At 33.2% G+C, this 25,679-nt stretch overlaps 4 protein-coding genes across 4 annotated transcripts; all 4 read left to right on the top strand.

Moving 5' to 3' along the window:
* Nucleotides 1-5,509: 5,509 nt before the first annotated feature.
* Nucleotides 5,510-12,051, top strand: LOC114183195. Its single transcript, XM_028070122.1, has 13 exons — nt 5,510-5,625; nt 5,704-5,831; nt 5,919-6,059; nt 6,507-6,555; nt 6,779-6,796; nt 9,020-9,135; nt 9,206-9,319; nt 9,841-9,891; nt 10,493-10,581; nt 10,661-10,721; nt 10,832-10,906; nt 10,981-11,091; nt 11,673-12,051. Exons 2-13 carry the CDS (start codon nt 5,706-5,708, stop codon nt 11,799-11,801), a joined length of 1,080 nt encoding a protein of 359 aa, XP_027925923.1. The 5' UTR covers nt 5,510-5,625; nt 5,704-5,705; the 3' UTR covers nt 11,802-12,051.
* A 5,268-nt stretch (nt 12,052-17,319) lies between these two features.
* Nucleotides 17,320-19,437, top strand: LOC114184778. The gene is made up of 6 exons (XM_028072088.1): nt 17,320-17,443; nt 17,710-17,771; nt 17,853-18,063; nt 18,138-18,340; nt 18,455-18,899; nt 19,002-19,437. Exons 1-6 carry the CDS (start codon nt 17,320-17,322, stop codon nt 19,418-19,420), a joined length of 1,464 nt encoding a protein of 487 aa, XP_027927889.1. The 3' UTR covers nt 19,421-19,437.
* A 6-nt stretch (nt 19,438-19,443) lies between these two features.
* On the top strand, nt 19,444-22,739 carry LOC114184777 (mycosubtilin synthase subunit A-like). The gene is made up of 2 exons (XM_028072087.1): nt 19,444-19,620; nt 19,728-22,739. Exons 1-2 carry the CDS (start codon nt 19,444-19,446, stop codon nt 22,737-22,739), a joined length of 3,189 nt encoding a protein of 1,062 aa, XP_027927888.1.
* Nucleotides 22,740-23,074: 335 nt separating this feature from the next.
* On the top strand, nt 23,075-25,494 carry LOC114184776. Its single transcript, XM_028072086.1, has one exon. It carries the CDS (start codon nt 23,104-23,106, stop codon nt 25,492-25,494), a length of 2,391 nt encoding a protein of 796 aa, XP_027927887.1. The 5' UTR covers nt 23,075-23,103.
* Nucleotides 25,495-25,679: the final 185 nt, after the last annotated feature.

The following is a 25,679-nucleotide window of genomic DNA, read 5'->3' as shown; positions in this document are numbered from 1 at the left end:
TATGTGGATAATGAGATGTGGGTAATAAGTTTATGAAATTTTTGTAATGGGTATTTATAAAAAATTACAGGAGGAAAAACAGTAGTTTAATCTTATTTTTTAGAATGAGAAAAGCTTGTTATTACGGTCCAAATAATTCTGGGTTCTGGAAAAACTGAAGACAATTGCCCCGACTTTGCAAACGTGTAGTGGATAATAGTGATTAACATATCTGATGAGGGTCTTTTCAAAGGCATTCTATGATCTTTAATTATATTTTTTTATTTAATTGTGTTATTAGTTTTTAAAAAAAATTAATGTGATTTTTCTTGTTAAATTGATATTAACATCGTTCTCGGTGAATATGTCTCAATATGAGTTTGTTGTGTATCAAAAATTAACTTATTTTTCAATTGAATGTGGCAGATGTCAAAATGAGAGGTGTTTTAAAATAGATGACTTAGATTTCAATATGAATTTGTCATGTATCTAAATTTCAGTTGAGTGTAACACACGTCAAGAGGTGTTTCAAAATAAAAGATGACCTAGATTTTAATAAATAATAAATCTAAATTATAAAAAAAAGACTACAATAAGTTTTTTATATATAAAAATGGAGACCTAATTAAATAAAAATATATATAAAAACCAAGACAAATTAAATACCTAAATATAAAAAAAATATCTTAAATTAGAAGATTAAACACAAATTACAAAATGTAGTTAAACATACAAACATCCAATCATAAAAATGTGTCCTTTTTTTTCAATAAATTTAAGATAAGTTTAATTAATAATTTAGTGTTATATTTTGACTTGTTTTAATCCTTATATTTGTTCTTAACTTAACTTAAGTTCATAAATTTTTATCTTAAAATTAGAAAATCTAGCGCAAATTATAGCACAACAACACAAAATCTAACTAAACAAACAAACCTCTTATTATAATTTTTTTTCAACAAATTTAAGATAAGTTTAATTAATAATTTAGTGTTATATTTTGATTTGTTATAGTCTTTATATTTGTTTTTAACTAAGTACTCATTTCTATAAAAAGACTCAATACTCAATTTGTTATCTTTTGTTATATCGATCATGTGTCTAAATTTAAGTATTTCATGTGTTAAATTATCTTTTATCTTAAAATACATCTAATTTGATAAATGAAAATTTTGCATCAAACACTTTCAACATAAATGTCAATTTAAAGAAAAATTTACGTCGAGTCTCTTTTTAAAAAAATATAAACTTAATTGAATCTTAAAAAAAAATAAAAACTCAAGTAAGAAAAAAATAAAAACAAAAATGGATAAAAACATAAATATGAAGATGAAATTACAGATTAAACCTTTAGAATAGTAAAGAATTGGTATAATTAGTCGCATAGTACCCAGTTTGGTACTGAAGTTTCTAATTGGTACCCGGTTTAAAAAAAGTCTCAATTACGTACCCAAATTAATTTAAGTGCACCAATTGAGTCCATTTGACTTGACGCCGTTAGAAAGGTTAACGTTGACTGATAGTGGTTGGTCTCTGAATTAAATTTGGAACACGTGGTGATCAATTTTGACTGACGTGGAAATGTGGGGCAGAATATTCAATATGTCTTGTAATGAAAAAAAAAAGAACGAAAATAAAAAAAGAAAAGAAAGAAAATAAGAATTAGGGGCGAGAAGTTAAAAAGAAGTGGCAGAATGCTGGGAAAAAAGGTGAAATTGGGGAAAGGTGAGGTAGGGGAGACGAAGTGGTGCTCGATTGTTCGCGATTGTAATTGAATTTAGATGCTTTTAAGCACCTGATCCAGATTCCCCCGAGGCAAGTGTATAAAAAACATGTTATTATTTTCTATTTGGTAATGGTATTATCATTTTGTCTTATTAGTTATGGTATTATCATTCTGTCTTTTGTAACTAGATTTTGGTCGAGATCAAGGTTCGTACCAAGACCAGCCTGTGATACAGTTGTGAACAACATGTCTGAGGGTTTCAATAGCACAATAGTGGATGCAAGGAGTAAGCCCATCATTACCATGATGGAAGAAATACGCATTTATCTCATGAAAAGATGGGCATCAAATAGGAAAAAGATAGCTGTAGTAGAAGGTCCCATTTGCCCAAAAATAAAAAGCAGACTAGAGAAGGAGACTGAAAAAACTAAGTATTGGATACCAAGGTAAAATGTTCATTGTTTATTTCTCATTTTTCGTTTGTGCATGACTCTCACTTTGGTTTTGGTTTATTGGCAGTTGGTCTGGGGAAAAGCTGTTTGAGGTCAGTCACACTTGCATCATTGGGGAAAAGTTTGTAGTAGACATAGATAAACGGGAATGTAGCTGCCGCAAATGGAGCATAACAGGAATCCCCTGCTGTCATGCTTTGACTGCCATGAGATTCCTAAATTTGAATGGACAGGATTACTTGCCACATTACTTTCTGAAGTCAACCTATGAAGAGACTTATTTGTCAATGATCTACCCCGTTAATGGTCCTCACCTATGGGAAATGACATCATACTGTGATGTTTTGCCTCCTACCAAAAGAATCCTTCCTAGAAGACCAAAAAAGAAACGCAGGTTGGAGTCTTGGGAGCTGAGGAAGGATGATACACAAGTACGACAAGGTGGAACGCGTAAAAGGTGTGCCATATGCAGACAGCTTGGACACAAACGAAATAATTGTCCCCAAGCACCTCCACCTCAGCAGCAACCAACCCCAACTCCATCTGCTACACAACAAGGAGGTACAGAACCAAGTGAAACTCAAGGTACTCAATCCCACCAAGGGCAAGTAGTGCAACCCATTGAATCTCAGCCAACACAACCAGTTGAAGCACAGCAGGTGACTCAATCACAGATTACTGCAACTGCGCCTATTCTACCATCACAACCACAACATGGAACTCAAACAACTCAGATTTTTTCATGCAATGTCAGTGACCCACCAACAAGGCCCACATTCAGAGAAAAAATATCATATAGGAGGGGTCCAATTTCGAAGCAATGAGTTTAATGTGTAATTGCAGCAGCTTTTTGGAAGAACGGGGTTGGGACAGTTTTGGTGTAGGGGTTGTGTATTTTGAAGAACATGGTTTTTTTGTTTCTTAAGTTTAATGTGTAATTGCAGCACCTATTTAACCCAAACATGGTTATTTATTTTGGTCTAGGGGTTATGTATTTTGAAGAACATGGTCATTTTGTTTGTTAAGTTTAATGTGCAGCAGCTTCTTGGAAGAACAATGTTATGTACTTTTGTGTAGGGGTTATGTATTTTGAAGAACATGGTTATTTATGATTAATACCATTTTGGATTACTTATATGCTTCATTCCTTTCTGTTCTGAATATGATTCATTTTATATTACTTACATGGTTCATTATAAATCAATAATACAAACCACTTTCTCAAACTTCTCGTCCATTTAAAAACAGTTCATTACAAAAGCAAACAACAAAATACAGACCAATTACATAACTTCCTACTCACTACAGAACTGAATTTTACAGCACTTCATGGGATGTGTATCAACTTCCAAACCAATATTACATTGATCAAACCCAAACAAATTATAATCCCACTTAAAAACCTAACCCATTTTCCAGAAATTACAAGTGACTTTTCCATATGGTATATCTTTCTCCTTTGTCTAGCAATGGTAGCATCTTTTTCATCTCCATTATCTTCGTTCAACCACTTGAAGTAATTGCACCCTTTAAATACATCATTGCCACCACTCCGCTGCTTACAAAATACAAAGAAAAACACACAGCCTCTGATTACAGTCCACCACTGCAGAATGAATGAAAAAGAAATTAAAATCAATGTACAAACCTTGAAGTTGGGGCAGCCCCAAAACTCTTTTCCAGCATTCCTAATAGTTTTCGCAACTCTCAACACAGCTACCTCCCCACAATAACACATTGGTCTTTCACCCAAACCCCTATTCCAACCACCAGGGGAGGAGACGCTTTGCTGCTGTGAACCCCACGAAGAACAGCCACAACCTTCTTTACGAGACATTGCGGAATTGGAAAACGAGTGGAAGAACAAACCAAATTAGGGCACAAGATATTGTGCGAATATTGATGCAGATATTGATGCAGAAAAAACCAAATCACTGTGCGGATATTGATGCAGAAAAAATTGATCTGGATTAGGGCAGATACTACGGGAGGAAGAAGACAACAAAAATGGGGCAAATCTCCTTCAAATGTAAATACCACGTGGACACTGTACAATTATAATTTCAACCACTCATGTCTTATTATTTGACACGTATCGCTTCTGCACTGCCACCTTACCACTTTCTAAACGCCGTTTCGGAAGATTTAACGGTTTGGACTCAATTGGTGCACTTAAACTAATTTGGGTACGTAATTGAGACTTTTTTAAAACCGGGCACCAATTAGAAACTTCAGTACCAAACTGGGTACTATGCGACTAATTATACCTAAAAAATTTAACTATAACATTAACTTCTAGGAATACGACAATTCCAACAAGTCTGCTTGTTATGATCCCACGGAAAATAATTTCATCCTCAATTATTTTAATCCACTTTTTTTAATTCATTTTTAATTTATTATTTTTATCATTTCTTAGATCATCATATTATTAAAAAAAATTAAAATTATAATTTAAAAGTAACAAAAATGATGAGTTAAAAAAAAAAATTATAATATCATTATTCTCACTGTATTACTACCAAAGATACCACCACCAACAACCTAAAAAACGAACATAACATGATCAAGGTGTCAGTGACCACAACAACAAAAAAGTGTCAACGACAACAAATCAAAGACCAACTCAAAAAGCATAATAGGGACGAAGAAGGGAGAAAAATGGAGGAAAGAAAAACTGAAACCTATCTAATTTAATTTTCTTCAAACTTTAGAAATGCATTGAGCTCACAACATAATAAAATACTGGTGGTGATAGATTAGTACTCATCAAACAATCAATACCCACTTAATAATTTAAAATAATAAATTGTTTAATTTTTAATTAAAATTTATAATATATATTATTATATTATTAAAATTGATTGTAAAATAAATATAATTTTTTAGAAATGTCAAAAAATATATTTTCTAAATATTATTATAGGTTGCTATCTCAACTGTTGTGAAGTAGCCTAGTGAACCAAGATGGTCCACGTATTAAGACTCTGTGATTCATTTCCCGAGGTGGACGGACTCTGAATTGGTGGGCTCAGCCCATATGAACAACATACAGACAAACATGTGTAACATGTGGATAATTGAACTAACTACTATTATATTATCTTTATAATTATATTAATAATATTATTTTTTATACTGAAAATGCATAAAACACATGATCAAATTCTATGTTTGAAATAATATTTTTTATAGATCGATTAACTAATTTATCGGTAAAACTAGTTAATTTAGGGGATAATATTAAATGTGTAAATTAAATTTTTTATTTTAAATATTTCTGACATTGATAATTTTTTTTTTATTTTTAATCACTTTAATTATGTGGTGTATATTGGTCGGGAGTTGACAGCAAGGTACATAGTCAACAGTTCATTAGAAATGCTGAGCACGTAGAAGATATCCGTTAAGACTCGCAGCTGAGCAGAAACAGTGAGAGAAGAAAAAGAAAGAAAAAGAGAAAGCAAGGTGAGATTTGATCACAAACCTTTCAATGCGTTTTGTAACAGATAGTGAAATTTGTATGTTGTTGTTGTTGAATTGTAGTTATGGCGACGAAGGTTCCTCAGATCGCAATTCTGGGAGCTGGTATTTTTGTGAAGACTGTGTACATTCCCAAACTCGCGGAGATCTCTCATCTCTTCCATCTCAAAGCCATTTGGAGCCGCAGTCAGGTAATACCATTCTTCCATTGCTGTTCGCTCTTCTTTCAATCTCATCATCGGTTATTTTGAATTTTTGAATTCACGTTTTCTGCGCAGGGATCTGCTACGGCGGCCGTAGAGATAGCCGGTGAGCATTTTGCCGGCGTGGAGTGTAAATGGGGAGATAGCGGTCTTGAAGAGATCATCCAAGATGGATCCATAGATGCCGTTGCTATCGTGTTGGCTGGACAAAATCAGGTTTCTTATTTTCTCTTCTCTGTTCTCATCTTTACCTTTTCTCACTCTCGATCACTTTGTGTATGCATAGCAATTCAGGTAATTATTTCTTGTTTGGCTTCTAATTGAATCAAATTATGAATAATAACAATCATGTTGCTGTCTACCTGCTGCATTTAATCGCCATACTGTGTATTACCTACTTTCAAAATGTGGATTTGGATATACAGGTAGGTGCTTTCCAATCTCAATTTTCCCACTGTGCTTTCCGATAGTGCTGATGTGAGGTTGTGCATTCAGAAAAGAAAAAAAAAAAAAATCTAAGTCTCACTATAACTAGACCTCTAACTCTGAGAGCTAGATTGTTTATCTGTCAAGTTTAATTGGAATTGGAAGGGCTTTTGAACTTGAATTCTACAGAATTTACAATTTCTTTACATTTTCTTAACAAACAATCGATTGTTGCAGGTTGACTTTTCACTGAGGCTGCTAAAGGCCGGTAAACATGTTATTCAAGGTAATGATTTCTTTTTGAAACCTATGAGTGTACAAGTTTGTTCGCCAGATATTATCTTTCTTATCAGGTTAATTGCATCGGTGAGGAACTTGCCTGGCTACTTTACACCATGCTAGTAAATTTACTTTGACACAAATTTGTTTTTACGTATATATATTTTGTGTCATTCACTAAATTTTTGTTTGTTCTGACGCGTTGGATGCCTAATTTGGTGGATATAAAGAGAAACCTGCATCATCAAGTAAGTAGTGTTTTTGTTATGGTAGTATTTGCACTAGATTGTATAAGAATTGAATTGGTAAAATAGTTTCTATGAGCTAAACTGAAAAAACAATTTTAATTAAGTGTAAAAGTGAAAGAAGTGTTGTGACAGAGAGAAGTACTTTCTATGGATATAAGGAGTGTGCCAATGGGGGGTTACTAGTTTTTAACGAGAAAGGTAATATTTTTCATCTTTAAACTGCGAACAGTTCGGGTCAGCAGGGCACTGAAATACTCTTTTTGCAATTCTTTTTTTTTTTCTTTTCAAACTAAACTTCAAACATAGTTTACTTTAGTTTTTCCTAAAAGCAATTTATGTTTTTTTTTTCTTAAATTAATTCAATGCAGTTTCTGAAAGTTCAATTCTATTTTTGCCCACCTCCTTATATAGGGGTGGTAAATAAATCAATCCTTCTGGATATTTTTTGAATCCATCTCCATTTTATAAAAAAATATCTATATTAAGTACGTGTAATATTTAAAATTTTAAATAATATATATATATATATATATAATATTTTTAGTCTTTAATTTTGTAACTCATTTTTTTTTCGTATATATTTTTTTCTCCTCTTTTATTTGTTTGAGTTGTTTTATATCTATGAAATTTATTCACATCTTGGAGATGTGAAACTGTTTTTATGATTCTCATTTGAATATTTTTAATCCTTCTTAATATTTTTATTTATTCTTTATTTTATTTTCTTATGTGAATTTTTAACTTAATTTTCAAGTATTCAATCAAATGAATAAGTAATATAAAAAATTTATCTTCTTTATTATTTTTTATCTGACATAGATTAAAATTCAAAAAATAAAAATTTGTTAATTTTAATTATTATTAATTTAATTTTTGTTTTTATGAAATTTTCTCCTAATGATGTTTTATAATTTTTATTAATGTATAAAAAAATATTTTATTAGAATTTAGACGAAGAAATTAAAGAAACATTTAAAATATATATAATTATAATTTATTTTTAAATATTTGATATTAAAAAAATAATAATAAATTATTTCGATATTGAATATTTAATAATATAATATCTTGTTTGTCATAATTTTTATTTTTTAATAAAATTTATTTAATTAATATTGAAATATTAAAAAAGTAAGTACGGATCGTTATCTGATTGAAATAAAAATGTGATAAAATATTTATATCCATCGAATATGAATATGAGTATAAGAAAGAAGACCCCTTTAGAATTCTATTTACAAAGAATGTAAGCTCCAACATTTGCTAAAGTCTTAGACACTCGTTAAAATAAACACATTGCAAAAGTCCAAGTAAAAATAATAATAACAACATAATTACATTACTAACATATTTAAAAAATAAATAAACCCTAATTCCTAAATATTTTAGTATTATCAAATTTTTTTTATTGTTGTTGATGGAACTCCAACAAATCCTAATCCCTAAATTCTTATCTTTTAGTTTATATTGTAGTCCAAAAATCTTGTGTCGTCCACATCTTGTTGAAATTCTTTAATCAAAGTTAAAACCTTAAACACAAGAAAAAAATATTCATAGAGTTAAAAACTCGAGACTTCTTTCTTAGAGACTTCTTAGTGAAAAACAAAAAATTTATTCTCTATTCATATTATCGCTAAACATTAAAACTTCAAAGCTTGAATCGTCTAACCGTCTTTAACCACACTTTCTCACTTTTCATGTTTAATGTTTTTGTGTTCATCTTCAACCTTTCAACGTAGTAGAGTGAATAAGAAAATAAGAAAAAAACTAGGATAAGAGTTAGAACCCAAAAGTGCTGCGTGAGATTGATAAAGTTCACAAGAGTGTGGAGAGAAAGAGAGTCTTGGGAGAAAGTGAAAACAAGCATAAAATTTCTACTCTATCAAACGACTAAGCATTTAACTTTATTTCTTACCTATTTATACTTTCTCAAGATGTTTCTCTATAGGAAAATGATATTTTAACTTACTTTTTTTGATCCACTTTTAATCCATTACTTCAATTACCATTAGATCATCTTTTTTTAATTCTTTTTAGTGATGTGATGTAATGATCTAATGGTGATTGAAGTGGTAGGTTAAAAGTGGGTCAAAAAAAATGGGTTAAAGTATCATTGTCCTTCTCCATATTCATTCCCTCTATTTCTCTTTCCAAAACCCTCTATATTTCTCTTCAAAATCAAACAGGGCAATAGCATAACTATACATCGATACAAAAATGCAGGTACAATTGAATTGGAAACTGCATTGTCCAGCTATCAATCTATTTCTGCTGCTTCCCCTGGTCCATTAATATGGTCTGTGGCTGAAAATTACCGATTTGAGTCTGGCTTACTAGAGGTATTCGTTTTTTTGAGCTCTTTGACCCACCTATGAATCCAACTGTACAGTCACATGAGTTTTTTGGCAGGGCAAGAAACTGATTGCTGACATTGGGAAAATTATCACTATTCACCTTACTATGGAAGCATCAATGACCACTTCAAACCCCTACTATTCTACCAGCTGGAGGCACAGTTTCACTGTATGTGCTTTGTAATTAAGTTGTGCGCTGTCTGAGTATTTAAATTTAAAAGAGCATTTCTCATATAACCTATGTTTTGGATCACTGGAATGAACTACCATTCTGACCTATAAACTAGAAGAACTATACTATTTAATATAATAATTCAATAATATACGAAATCTTAATATCTGGATCAACTTAATGTTGGTAGTGAATAAGAATGGATATAATTTTATTCCTCTGCTAAATTCTAATCCATAGAGTTACCTTCACAATACGTGACTGAAAATCCAAGTTTGGATCTTTATATGTCTTAATCTATGGAGTACTCAAACAATCTAATCCATTTCTATTAAGAATTTGTTTTTTTTTTTTTGTATTTTCTTTTCTGTGGCTATACTTGATAAGTAAAATATTGTAAATCCAAGTTCTTCAATAACTTATCATGTTATCTGCATAACAGTTTAGGCCTATTTTACTGTACTAATTGTCGATTTTTGGTTCTTATGTGAAGTTGTTCCTTTTTCTCTTTCTGGCAGGGAGGTTACGTGCTTGATATGGGCGTGCATTTCGTTGCAGCGTTAAGATTGGTAATCTTTTTTTTTTGTTATTATTATGGTAATCTTTAACTTGTAGTGTTCATTTGATTGTTTTATTCATTGTCTCATGTAGTTCTGGTGTTTCCAATGAAATTTATGGTTGCAACAAACTCTTATTATGGTTTTATCAAACTGATATACTCTTTGGCATCTTACCAAAAACTTTGTTATTAGTGTTTAATGCTCTGCTCCCAAAATACACTTGGGCATTAAAAAGATAGTGGTTGTATGATTTAATTTTTTTTAAGAAATACTGTCTTCTTACCTGCTTGAAGTAAAGTTGCTTGTTATTCTAAAAGATACTGTCCTTTCAACTTATTTATCTATCAGGAATCCAAGAGAAGGGGCTATAGGCCTGATTTCTCGAGTTCAAATTCTTTTCTGGATGTTTTGGCATTGTCTTCTATTGATCACTAAAAATACATTGATGTTGGTATATTAAATTTCTTTTCAATATATTTTAAAACATAAAAATCGGTGTCCAAACAATGTATTTTAAAGACACAGCGTAAGAACAATACAGGAAAATCCAAAAAATACAAATTCCTGATTTCGTATATAATTATGTTCTTTGAACCTTTTGTTTTGGCAGATTGTTGGGTCTGAGGTGGCTTCAGTTTCAGCAAGGACATCTCACGTAGATTTGAACTTACCTCCCCCAGATACCATATCATCTGTCTTGTAAGCCTCTATTTCATGAAGTTAATTTACAACACATGACTGCAAATCCAAGATTAATTTTGGAATGTTTTATCTTTAGTCAGTTGGAGAATGGATGTTCAGGAGTGTTTGCGGTAGTTGTCAACTCCAAAACACCCAAGGCAAGTGGTCAAAGATCATTCTTCTTACAGATGTGTCACACCTGCTAGACTACTACTATTCATGCATTTATTTCTTTATGTATTTACTCATGATTTTTATTATATTATAGTTTTTGTGGCGATTTGTTGGCTTGAATGGAACCCTGGAAATTGAGCAAATTTTCGAAGGAAAACAAGGTTACCTGGTATGTACTGAGTCTCTGATACTGGTTTTCATAAAAAAATGGCATCATTTTTTATGTCTTGTGATGCCATGTAGGTTTCTCTTCATGGTGCCGATGGACAAGTCAAAAGGTCCACCTTTCCATCCGATGGAGTAATTGAGGAATTAAAAGCTTTTCTTAGTGATGTATCTGAAAACACCCTCAAGGTAAATTGAGTACAAAATAATTCCTCATCTTACGTTTGAATTCCTAACAAATTTTCAAGTTGATCATTGTTCATGTTACATTTTTTTTTATCAATGACTTCTCCAAACATTTCTGAAACTAGATTCAGACAACTTCATGGACATTATACTAAAAAGGTTAAATATGTTTATAGTTTTTAAACTTGGATGTGAAATTGTAATTCATCTATGTTTCAAACTTTGATTTATTTTAGTTTTCAAAGTTTAAAAATGAATAAATATAGTCCTTTTAATCTAAGAATGTAAAATTTTCACGTGCTAAACGATATTCCAGCATTTGAGCTTAAACGTGTTAAACGGTAAAACAGCTCAAATGTCAGCAGCATGAAACATCATCATCAAATAAATTTTGGTTGGAAAGATTATATATCTATTACTTTTTAAGTCTAAGAATCAAATTATATCACAGTTTGAAATAGAGACAAATTCTAATTTCGTCTCAAAATTTAGGAACTAAAAACATATTTAACTTTTGATAAAAATATAAAGAACAACCTTGAACAGGATGTTGTTTTCTAGTCTAATTTATTTCCTTGTAGCAGAAGGGGAGTGAATTTGTGGCTGAGCCCCGACTCTCTATTGTTGAGGGTGCAAGAGATGTTGCTGTGTTAGAGGCAATTTTTGAATCCGGAGCTAAGGAAGGTGAAGTTGTTCATGTGAAAAAGTTTTGAGAGAATCGCGGAACCCTTTTTCACTTGCAGCCTAGATTAATGTTTACCAATATTTACTCTGCAATGTTATGGAACCCGTCTCTCTATTGATGAGTAAGCTTGTGTTTGAATAATTACCCTCATCAATGTCATTGGATCAAGCTTTTGTATTTGCTTAAATAATTAGTGTTGTAATAAGACCATGTTTATAAACTATGATATTGACCTTGAATTATTTAATGTTCATATATACTTTGGTAATGTGTCACAATTGGAATCCTTGGAATTTCGCTTTATTAGTGCTTAAGTTTTGTAGGAGTTAGGATAAATATTTTTTTATTAGTATTTTAGAGAACTATATCTGCCGATAATGAGATGTGTGTAATAAGTTTATGAAATTTTTGTAATTTATAAAATTACAGCAGAAAAAAGAGAAATTTTGTTTATTGTTATTATTGGCGCTGACTTTGCAAACGTGAATGATCATTTTCTTTTCAAACGCATTCTATAACATTTGTTTTTCAGACAAAAAAAAAATGTTGACGTTAAGATTAAAAGACTAAATTATGGTATAAGTAAAATAAAAAGAATAAAATTATAGTAAAATATCATAGTGAAATGGATATTTCTTATGATTTTAGTTCGTAGTTTGGGTTTGGTTCTTGTTCGGTTCACCATAGGCAGAAATGTTTGAAAGAAAGGAATCACCACGTAATCAAATTCACTTTGGAAATTGTCAATAGATAGAATGGATGTTTCAAAAGATGTTTACGTCAATATTATGTGAATTTTTTTAATAGTTTATTTAATAGAATCTTATAAATATTGATGATGATTATAGTAATCTTATAAATAAATTACATAAAGAACACCTACCATTCTAGATAGAAAAGAATAAAGTTGAGAATGTAATGAAGATGCTTTTCCTCAGGTAACAGAAATGTATATTATGAAATTAAATAATAGAACTTCCGAAAGATATTAAAAAAAATTGTGTGAAAGAGTTTGTTTTTTTTTAATGACAAATGTAAATAGTTTGGTTGAGAAGCATGGCATAATCTTTCCAATTGGCAAACCACAAAGTAATATGATTTCAAGTAGCATCGTTCGTTCTGTGACTCATTATTAAGAATTAATCAACTTCTAAACTTTATATTTATTACCCAAATGTCTTTCTCAGAAAAAAATTACCATTTGTCTCTGAACTTTATAATGAAAACGAAATCACTGGTCACTTTGAACAATTTGAAATTTTGAATATAAATTTAAGTTTTATATTGAGTAAAAAGAAATTATAAAGAGGAATAATATCATATGTAAGAATTAGGTCAAATTTGAATTTGAATATATATAGAAAGACTGAATTGGATTCGGTATATTTATCTTGTGCGTTGAACAAGAAATTAGTGAGTGGTCTGTTAGCGACCCAATATCTTTTAACATGACTCTGATATCATGTTACAAGTGGATTTTTAAGCCTAACTTAACTCCACAAAACCAACTTATAAGGTAATTGCATCTCACTTATATATTATGAATTGACCTTATCTCTAGTCGATGTAGGACTTCCAAGAGGGTCTTCCACATTATTTTGATATAAACTCAATCTGTTTAAGTTAATGACTTATGATTTAGGTAATGATTTTGTACTTTTAAATCTAATGTTTCAATTTTTTTTAGTTATTATTTTTGTTATTATTTTTTAAAATTAGGACAGTATTTAAGTTTTTTGAACTGTATTGACGCAATCCAATATGTCATCAGTCGGGTTGATTTGTTTGGATTTAATAAAAAAAACATAAATTCAATCTAATCCAAATTAAAATACTTTAACGAAAATAGATAATATATTTATTTAAATTTAATCCAACATTGACTTGTGTTCGCCTCTGATAGGTGCTAGCCTAGCTCATTCAACCTAACCATAATAATTAGATTATCTATATAATTATATCTCCTACACTTGAAATATCTTATATAAGATAAAAAAAATAGTTACTCATGATTCCTTTTAATAATAAAATTGTTGTATAACAAAATACATATTTTTTAAAAGAAAAGAAACAAAAAAATTGTGTCTCTCGTATGACATGAAGGTTATAAAATGAAAGAAAAATATAAAACTTTTAATGTTGAACAGTTTTGTGTTGAATAAAACATCATATTAAAAAAATTATTAACTGAATTTTGTAATAAAAATATAAATTTTGAACTCAGTTTTTAGCACATTAAAACAACGTTGATATCGTAGATCCAAATGCACTTATACACCAGGATTTTTCAGCAGGCTACTTAACTTTTCTGAATACGAATATTTGCACATTGTGTAAAACATTCAGAAAAATTATTAAACAAATAAAATATGTTATTAGAAAGTGGAATTATGTTAAATGGATAAGTTTGTAGAATTACAAAATCAGTTTTCATAATATAGAAAAATAATATCATATTTATAAACTTCTTTCTCTTCTCTTTTGTTTTTCTTGTATGATTTTTCTTCACTTATTTTATATCATATATATTTGAATAAGGTATTAAAATAAACCATCCAGTTAAAATATTCTTGTTGTATTAAAAAAAATTAAGAAAATTTAATAAAAAGGTTCATATGTAAAATCAACACACCACCTCCAAACTAAAATTATAAGATAATATATTTGTAGTTTTTTTATTATATTATTTATCTTGCTAAATTAGTTTTATTTTGAGTCCATGTGAGATTTTCATCACATCCTTTCACATCAAAATATGTATCTTTCGAGTATGAGTTTAGACAATAATGATTCGACAAGGGTAAAATAATAGATTCAACAAATAAGAAGTTAATGATTTTGATATTATAATGACAAATGATGTATAAGATGAAGTTTGTATCCATTTATATATTTTAATTTAATCTTATCTATAATTGATGCAGACTTCAAACAAATTTCTAACTATATCATCTTTATAATATAAATAAATAAATAAATAAATATATATATATATATATATAATAATGTCAAAGACTTATGTCCATAAAAAAAAATGTAACAACAATTTTATATTTATTATGGAAATGTCGTTATCATTAAAAAGGAACAATTTGTAAATGCACTACAAATTGTATATAATTAATTTGTAGCAATGGTTTGAAGCACATATGGTTGAGTCATGGAGAAGGCGAAATCACAACGGCCGGCTATGCTACATTGCATCACTAATATACAAACAATACATTCCTAATCATCATTTTTTGACTTTCATAACCTTTACATCAATGCTTCATAAAACCACTTTTTTTATTATAAACCCATATTTTACGTTTTATTCGATTTCATCTCTTAAATTTTAAAAGTTCAATTTATTTATTTTTTATATCTTTGAAGTGATTCAAAATTATCCTTTGGTTAACTTAAAATTAATCTTTCTTTCTTTCTTTTTTCCATCAAACTAAATCTCTTCATGTACTCACACCTACACCCAACCTATTCTTTAACAGTAGATAATGTCTTCAAAAATAATAGCAACAAAGAAAGAAACTTCATTTTTCAATGAGAGAAAGGTCAAGTCAAAGTTTTTGTAACTTCTTTTAGCTTTGACACAAACAATAACTAAAAATTATCTTTCGATGAGAGAAAGGTCAAGTCAAAGTGAAATTTTGGGATGTCATTAAACATTTAATGCAAAGTTTTAATTTTTATTTTTTGGGAGAAAAAAGAAGAAGAAAAATAATTGAATGGTGAATAGGGAATCTGAGAATTGAGTGCGTGGAGGAGAAAAAGAGGGAAATGACATGTATTAATTTAAAATATTATCAAGTTTAACTTGACAAAATAAACATTTTAAACCACCTTAAAAATATAAATAATTGAGTTAAATTTTTAAAAGACAAATGATTGAATGAAATAAAACACAAAAGATAAATGTTAGCCTTTACATTTATTTATTTATTTATTTAATTCCTTTCAATACTTGTCAAGCAATTTCTTGATTTTAACCAATCATTTTTTATCTTAACTAGTTCTTGAAGTTTTTAACAATGCTTTACTATGGACAAAATTCAGGTAAGAACACTATGTATCATTCCATATGTGATAAGATTCAAACCGAATCACTATTAATTAACCTTGAATTTCCATTATTTCATACTTTCCTACGAACAATGAAAAAAAAATGCCAAAGTGTGAGTAAAATAGCATATTTGGTATATGTTTTCTTTTCGTTTTTAAACAAACATGTATTTCTATATTATATGTCTTTAAAATATTAATTTCCGAAAAAAAAAGAATGTCAAATTCAATGTTTCTTTTCTAGTGTGCAAACATATGCTTAGGAAAAATCACAAGAATCAAAGTTAATTTATAACGTAAAATACAAATATGTTATATGTTACGTATCATCAATTCATAACTAAAATGATATTAAGTATATTATTGAGTTTTATATTAATTAGCTTAAAATTCATATTCTTATTGAAAGTATAAAAATTGATTTGTACACTACTAAAGCTCACGTACATTAACGACAAATTAATTAGTAATAAAATCATTTTTAAATAATCTACTAAGTGATGGGAAAAGATAATTGGGAAACAATGAAAAAAATTCTCGAATATTCTTTATTTTATTCTTTTGTAACAAAGATAGGGTAAAAGAAGATTGTGTTGAAATTTGAAACCAAATATAAACATCCTGGCTATGGTTCCGAGGTGCTTAGAATTTTTTTTCCATAGAAAAGTTCACTAAGATTTTGCATTAATAGTTTTGTTCAAATCTCTTAATAATAAAGTTCAGTCAACCTGTATTTGAATTCCTTAATTAATAACATAAATACGACATCAAACATTAAGTTATACCAACCAATTAACTAATAAATTGTTTGAAAAATATCATAAAATTTAAAATAATCCAGGGATATAGTATATACCAGAATTAAGAATCACTTTTCAATAGAATTGGTCTAAGCCAAAATCCTAGTTCATGAAGGATATCCTTCAAGATAAATCTCAATTACAAGCATATACCAAAAACTTTGAAGTTATAAAAACATTAAGTTAATTTAACCAAGCATCAAAGAAGATTAAGATTAAACAACATTAGTTATTATCTATGACAAGATTGAGGTAAAATTGAGTATCACGGATTCCACAAAGGGAATATTTGGATCTCCAAATGCAATGTTTAAGATTTGATGTGTTGGAAAGAAAGTGAAACTCTCGTAGATATCGAAGACCGGTTGAACAACAGTATCAACTTGTCGCTACTCTTAGGAGTACTTTTGGAGTTTTGAATCATTCTTTTTTATATATTACTGCAATGCAAAGCAATGCAATGACCTCACCTCAATTCATTCCAAGCATCAAAACAGTATCCAACTCAACTTCAAATAACTCTTCATTTTTCCACACATGCCATTTGGCATCATGCACTACAGAAAAACTTAACGTGCTCCATAGTCACTGAGGTAACTACAATAACTACTTTTCTTCTCTTCAGTCTTGCTTATAACCCTTTTTTTCACTCATCATGGCCATGAACTGCCATATCAGTATCTCAGCATGTCTCCTCTTTTGTCTCGGAATCTGTCTGAAATTTTCCTACCACTTTCATCTGTGTTGCTTGTGCTGTGCACTTCAAATTTACGAGTTTATGCTTACAATGACATTGCAGTCACATCAAGAGGTGCTTGCAATAATGGTCCAAGCTGACTGAGAAGTCCTCTTCAAGAGAAATTGCTTCTGTTAAGGTATGTGTTGGTTAACTTCTCTAAAAACATTGCTGCAATTTCTTAAATATCGAAGAGCAAGTCAAACTCGTGAAGTGGTCTTTTCTAAATTTGGCAACTTTCTTCCCTTAAGGAAACAAAACACCTTGTTAATTTGTTTAGAAAAAAAAAACTGTTTTCTGATTCTTTATGATTGTACGTTAAGTTCTAACAACACTATCAGAAGAGAAAACTTTTGAGCATGATCATGACATTCACTTGTGTACTGTGAGATTGGAGAATGATGTATGTATATGGATTAAAACTGAAGCAAGTGAAGTTGAAGACAAAGTTGTCAATTGATCTCACAACTTTCACTGATTGCAGGATTCTGAGATGGATCCAGAAAAATCAGTAGAGGATCAATTCTCCAAGCTTCATCCTTCCATGCCAGTAAACACCAAAATTGGAATAGTGGGTGCTGGTCCAAGTGGCTTATCAGCTGCTTATGCATTGATCAGGCTTGGATATAATAATGTCACTGTCTTAGAGAAACATCATGCAGTTGGGGGCATGTGTGAGTCTGTAGAAATTGAAGGTATTCTATATCCAAATACCATTCTCTGGTTAATCCAATTGACTGTGGATTTTAATTGTATGTGTTCTACACAGGAAGAGTTTATGATCTAGGTGGCCAAGTTCTGGCTGCAAGCAGTGCTCCAATCATCTTTCACTTGGCAAAAGAAACAGGTTCTCCACTAGAAGAAATGGATTCCCACAAGCTTGCTGTTATTGACAGTTCCTCAGGAAAATACCAAGATATCAAAGTTGCTGATGATTATGTATCTGTCATGTCACTTACATTAGCAATCCAAGTTAGTCTCTACTACTTTTCTTTCATAGACACACAGAAAAATCCTTAGTTCCTAGAACTTCAAAATTGAAACTTGTAAGTTGAATGATGTTAACTCTACTGTTGCTACTGACAGGAAAAGGTGAAGCATTCGGGTCGTTTAGGGGTTCATGCTGTCAGTGAAGTTGCTTCAGACTTAGCTCCAGAATATCTTGAGCAACATGGACTTAAATCTATCCCTAAATCCGTGGCTTATGGTTACACTGCTTCAGGATACGGGTTTGTTCAAGATATGCCTTATGCCTACCTTCATGAATTTACCAGAACTTCCATGGCTGGAAAAATTCGACGATTTAAAGGTGGATATACGAGTCTTTGGCAGAGGATTGCTGAATCACTTCCTATAAAACTTCACTGTAACACTGAAGTGCTCACAATCAAGAGGAACTCTGACAGTGTGACCGTTAATATCAAGTGCTCGAATGAAATTGAAACTATGGAATTTGATAAGATCATAATCTCGGGTAACTTCCCACTAAAATATGGAAGAACTTATAGATCAGTGCCTTCAACAAACTTAGGTATGTACATTTATCACTTTAAAATTTATATCTAAGATAGGTTGTTCTGTAAAAATCTTTATACCAACAGTATGTCAAAATCAAATCTTTTTCTTGTGGCAGAGTGTGAATCAGAAGTCATGGATGTGAGTGAACTTGAAAAAGATTTGTTCAGCAAAGTTGAAACAAATGACTACTACACAACTGTTTTAAAGATAAAGGGAATGGAACATATGCCTGTTGGATTTTACTATTTTAGAGAATATATGGAAGATCCTAGCACAATTGGAAATCCAGTTGCCATGCAGAAGTTTTATGCAGACAGTAACATATTCTTGTTCTGGTCCTATGGCAACTCTGCTGATATTAAGGGTCAAACGGTCACTGATCTTGCAATCAAATCAATAAAATCCATGGGGGGAGAAGTTGAGAATTTCATTCTTCAACGTCGTTTTAAGTACTTTCCTCATGTCAGCAGCCAAGGTATTTTTTTTTTCAGTAGTTTTCAAAATTCAGCTTCCCCTTTCAAGCAAGAATTCTAAATCTTGAAGTTTCAAGTGCAGATATGAGAAACGGATTCTATGAAAAGTTGGAGTCTGAGCTTCAAGGTTCAAGGAATACTTATTATGTCGGTGGGCTTATGGCTTTTGAGCTTACAGAGAGAAATTCATCTTATGCCATGGCTTTGATCTGCAAGAAATTTTCAAATAGCAGTGATTTGCCAGAGTTTTCTTACACTAAGGTAATATAGCAATTATTACTAGTCATTCACTGATTTGAATAATCTAGACTTTACATACTTTGATTAGTCATGTATAGAACTGCACTTACTAGAAGTGTCTTCTGCAGAGTTTGTTTCCCTTGCAAACTGAGTTCCAGAAAAAGGAGCCTAAAGAACTAGGTGAATTGCCTGGGGTGCAATTTCCCGATTTGCCAACTTTGAATAGCTATTTAAAGCATTGGGGAACTGATCCAGTCACTGAAAACAGAACTCTTTACACTTGGATAAATGAAGGAGGAACAGTGGGTGGCAAGAGAACATATAGAGAACAACACTTGAATGCTTCTTGTATTGCACATAAGCTCTTAACAAGTGAAAAGCCAGTGATCAAGCCTGGTGACAGGGTTCTCCTAGTTTATGTTCCTGGCCTAGATTTCATTGATGCCTTCTTTGGATGTTTAAGAGCAAAAGTTTTACCAGTCCCAGTTCTTCCCCCGGACCCCATGCAAAGAGGTGGACAAGCACTTCTAAAAATTGAGAACATTGCCAAGTCATGTGGCATAGTGGCGATTTTATCAACAGTGGCTTATCATTCAGCAGTACGTGTAGGTCTAGTGAAAAGTATGATCTCATTAACTGGAAAGATTGGGAAATCCTCAGCTCAATGGCCTAAACTTCCTTGGCTGCACACTGACACATGGGTCAATAATAACTCAAGAAATTTGGCTTTGGGAGATGCTGGTGAGGATCAATGTGAATCCAAGCCTGGTGATATATGTTTCTTGCAGTTTACCTCAGGTTCAACTGGTGATGCTAAAGGAGTCATGATAACACATGGAGGGCTTATTCACAATGTGAAGTTGATGAAAAGTATATACAAGAGCACCTCAAGGACCATGCTAGTGAGTTGGCTTCCTCAGTATCATGACATGGGGCTGATTGGAGGACTTTTCACCGCTCTTGTTAGTGGTGGATCTGCTGTGCTTTTCTCACCGATAACATTTATTAAGAAACCACTCTTGTGGCTTGAAACCATGAGCAAGTATCAAGCAACTCACAGTGCTGGCCCCAACTTTGCTTTTGAGTTGGTGGTTCGAAGGTTAGAGTCTGAAAAAGACAAGCTTCAGAATTTAAACCTTTCATCCATGATTTTTCTCATGATTGCCGCTGAGCCAGTGAGGCAGAAGACCCTGAAAAGGTTTCTTGATTTAACTGCTTCTTTTGGTTTATCTCAGAAGGTGATGGCTCCAGGATATGGCTTGGCAGAAAATTGTGTGTTTGTCAGTTGTGCATTTGGTGAAGGGTATCCTATTCTTGTTGACTGGCAGGGAAGAGTTTCTTGTGGATACATTCACCCTGGTGATGCAGATATTGACATTAGAATAGTTGATCCAGAGAATGGTGAAGAGCTTCGAGAAGACGGAAAGGAAGGAGAAATCTGGATAAGTAGTCCAAGTGCTGGAATAGGATACTGGGGAAAGGAAGAACTGAGTCAGAAAACTTTTAGAAATGAGCTTCAGAATCATCCTGGACGAAACTACACAAGAACTGGAGACTTGGGAAGAATAATTGATGGGAAGCTATTCATCACAGGGAGAATCAAGGATCTTATCATTGTGGCTGGAAGAAACATCTACTCTGCAGATGTTGAGAAAACAGTGGAGAGTTCATCTGAATTTCTTCGTCCTGGGTGTTGTGCAGTCATTGGTGTCCCTGAGGAGGTTCTATCAGCAAAGGGGATTACCCTGCCTGATGGATCTGACCAAGTTGGCTTGGTTGTGGTTGCTGAAGTAAGGGATGCTAAAGCGGTGAGCAAAGATGTGATTGAGCATATTCAGACTCGTGTGGCAGAAGAACATGGAGTAAGTGTTGCTTCTGTCAAGCTGATCAAGCCAAGAACCATCAGCAAAACAACATCAGGAAAAATCAAGAGATTTGAATGTCTCAAACAGTTTGCGGATGATACACTGAATTTGGTGCCTCAACCTATTCAGACAAGGAAATCACTGTTAAGATCATTTACTACAGGAACATGCACAGAAGGAAGAACACCCCGGGCCCAGCTGGTGAGAAGTAGTAATCCTCTGCCTATTCCAAGAATCAGTAACAAGGAAATTGTGGAACACTTGAAAAGGCTTGTTTCTGAGCACTCTGGAATCCCAGTCAAAGATATCTTAGTCACTGAAAACATGTCTGCATACGGAATTGATTCAATTGGAGTGGTTAAAGCAACTCAAAAACTCTCAGATTTCCTGGGTGTGCCAGTTGCAGCTATAGATGTCTTCACTGCATCATGCATTCAAGAATTGGCTAACTTCTCCGAGAATCTTATGTTAAAGTCTCAACCTGAACTTATGAGCAATTCCCATGCTCCAGTTGCTGAAATTGACACTACTGAAATTGTTGTGGATGTGTCCAGGTCTCGCCAATGGGGTATCCGTTTACTTCAACTCCTAGCACTAATTTATGTTTCTATCATGCTGTTTTCTCCTGCTTATCTATCCATCACTGCTTTTCAAAGTTTCATACCAAATGCCAGTGAATCGGTATATGGAATGCCTTGGTCAAACTATTTGCTTTCCTTGACTTTGGCACCTCTTTCTTGGATCCTTTGCATGGTTTCTACTTGCATTTGCATTTCACTTTTGGGGAACTCTTTCTTGAGGCCAAACTATGCCCTGACACCCGAAATATCCATCTATTCCATGGATTTTGTAAAGTGGTGGGCGCTGTATAAAACTCAGGAAATTTCTTCAAAAGTTTTGGCAACACACCTCAGAGGAACAGTGTTTCTGAAATACTGGTTTGAGATGCTTGGTGCAAGAATTGGATCCTTAGTTTTGCTGGACACAGTTGATATCACAGACCCTTCTCTGGTTTCAATTGGAGATGAAGTTTCCATTGCTGAGGGGGTTTTGATTCAAAGCCATGAGGTGAAGAATGGAATTCTAAGTCTCCTCCCTATTAGGATAGGTAAAAATTCTTCAATTGGGCCTTATTCTACCATTCAGAGAGGAAGTGTGATTAAAGAAGGATCTGAAGTAGAACCCTTGCAAAAGATTGAAGGAGGACAACATGTACCCAAACCTGCTAAGCTTAATAACGTTAAAGAGGTCAGTACATGCAAATTGCTGAAATAACTGAAACTTACTTTGAGGGAGGAAATGTGGTTTATTTAAATTTTAGCCTCCATTGATTGTTCTATTGCTACAGTTCTAATACTTATGAATATTTAAGCTTGAACTAATAACTAGGGTCTTATATTTTTTCTTTTGATTTCAGAATGCGGTGTTGCTAGTTACAACCAGCAAAACTCAATCTAATGCCATGTACCATTTTCTGGGGATCTATCTCACTGGCTTTCTCAGCTCCTTTGCTGCAGCCATTGCTTACATTCTGTACATATGGTTCTTCCAGATACCTGCATCATTCCAACACTTTTCATTTGTTTGCTTATGTGGGGCATTCCATTGGGTCCCATTTACCATTGTTGCATATGCCACCATGTTTTCTGATATCCCATCAAATCCTATTTTCTTTACCATTTCGTTTTCCTGCGCGTACTTGCTTCATGGTCTCATACTCACCTCTCTCACCTGCGCCTTGACCCGTTTGCTCAAATTCAGTCAAAACCAAAGCCATTTTAAAACCTGGCTCAGACATCAATTGACCATTTCCTGCCACCAAAGATTTGCCAAGCTTCTCTCGGGAACAGAAGCCTTCTGCATATATTTACGCCTTTTGGGTGCAAAAATTGGCAAGCACTGTTCCATTAGAGCCATCAACCCAGTATCAAACCCCGAGTTAATGTCAATAGGTGATGGAGTCCATCTTGGTGATTTTAGCAAGATAATCACCGGTTTCTACTATTCAAACGGATATGCTTGTGGAAAAATAGAGGTTCAGGAAAATTCAGTAATGGGAAGTCAAAGCCTGATCCTCCCAGGCTCTGTTGTAGAAAAGAATGTCATTCTTGGTGCTCTTTCAGTTGCTCCAATGAATTCCATACTCCATGAGGGTAGCGTGTATATTGGATCTCAAACCCGAGTTGCAATCAGGAACTCTTCAAACTCTTTAGATGAACGGATAGAGGAGATGAACACGGAATACAAGAAAGTGGTTGCAAATATGGCTGCAAATTTAGCTGCAACAACTATCAATGTCAAAGCAAGATACTTCCACCGCATTGGTGTCAGCGGAAAGGGGCACTTGAAAATCTATGAAAAACTTGATGGCATTCCACTGCACAAGGTTTTTCAACCTGGTAAAAGCTACCCCGTCATGGTAAGACACAGTAATAGCTTGAGTGCTGATGATGATGCTAGGATCGATGCACGTGGTGCATCTTTGAGGATTCTTTCTGATGCACCCGATTCTAACCATGTCCCCCTCATTGACCTGACACTAAAAACTGGCAATGCGTTTTATGCTCGCACTATTGCTGATTTTGCAAGCTGGCTTGTGTGTGGACTTGCTGCGAGAGAGGAACTTGTGAAGCGTACCCCACATGTTCGTGACGCAGTGTGGAATTCACTCAGACATGCTCACTCATATGCTGAATTGCATTACTACTCAAACATTTGCAGGCTCATGCGCTTCACTGATGGACAAGAAATGTACGTGAAGTTTAAGATAAGGCCTATTGACACAAGCATTGGTGAGGACACAGGTAAGGTAAAACCAACTGGGATTCTTCCACCCGAAACAGGTGCAATCCCAAGGGATGAAAATGATACACGTCCGTTACTTTTCCTTGCTGAAGATTTTCAACGGCGCGTGAGTTCCCCCGGTGGAGTTCGCTATGTCTTCCAAGTGCAACTCCGAGCAGTGCCGGAAGATGAAGCAACACGTGACATTGCACTAGACTGCACCAAACCATGGAATGAGAGTGAGTTCCCTTACCTTGATGTTGGAGAGATAAACATCAATGAGAATCTCTCAAGGGAAGAATCAGACAGGCTTGAATTTAACCCCTATCTCAAAAGCCACGAGTTGGATGTGATCCCTGCCACTTCCAACACCCAAAGTGCCTCAATCGATCATGGCCGCTCATTGATCTACGAAATTTGCCAGCACGTGCGTAATGGACTGCCACTCCCAGTCTCTTGGAGAAACCTCGTAGAACAATCTAGCGTTAAGGTAGACTTGTCCTGCTGTCCTGTCGCAGCATCTGTAGCAACATCAAAGCCCAAAAAGGAGACAAAAGTGGTGACAACCTTAACCTTAACAAGAACCTGGTACCAGACATTCTCGGCGGTTTTCACCCAACCGTTGCTACAAGCAGTTTTACCTTACACGGTGGTGGGTTTGTCTGTTTTTTCCCCTTTGAACTTTGTGATGAACATGAAGAACGCTGAGAAAGTCTCGGTGCAATGGTTGTTTCCTTTGTTTTGGATTCTCTCGGGTGTTATGGGCGCTCTGGCATGTGTTGTGGCGAAATGGGTTCTGGTGGGAAGGAAGAGAGAGGGTGAGAGAGTAGCCTTGTGGAGCAAAAGGGTGACCATGGATAGCACGTGGCAAGCCATTAGAACGTTGGTTGGGGAGTACTTCATGGACATAGGAAGTGGGTCGTTTTTGTTTGTGTTGTGGATGAGGTTGATGGGTGCAGAGATAGACATGGATGGTGATGTTTACGTTGACAGCATGGGGGCTTTGTTGAACCCAGAAATGGTGAAGATTGAGAGAGGAGGGAGTGTGGGAAGAGAAGCATTGCTATTTGGACACATATATGAAGGTGATGAAGGTGGAATGGTGAAGTTTGGTGGAATCAAAATTGGTGAAGATGGGTTTGTGGGAAGTAGGGCCGTGATAATGCCTGGTGTTCATGTGGAGAATGAAGCCAATCTCCCAGTCTTGTCTCTTGCCATGAAAGGAGAAATAGTTAGGTCAAGATAAACTATATATATAAATAATTATATCATGTAATTTTCATTTACTATGATCCCATCATTACTTAGGTTAGATCAAGGTAATAATTATCTTGAAACTTGTAATAATGATGTGAGATATAGATGAATTGTGATCAAAACTTTATTAGAATAAAGATAACATTTAAAAAAAAAAAAATATATATATATATA

This window comes from Vigna unguiculata, chromosome 5 (genome assembly GCF_004118075.2).
Source record: "Vigna unguiculata cultivar IT97K-499-35 chromosome 5, ASM411807v1, whole genome shotgun sequence".
Taxonomy (NCBI): Eukaryota; Viridiplantae; Streptophyta; class Magnoliopsida; order Fabales; family Fabaceae; genus Vigna; species Vigna unguiculata.
This window is presented reverse-complemented; position numbering and strand designations above follow the sequence as displayed.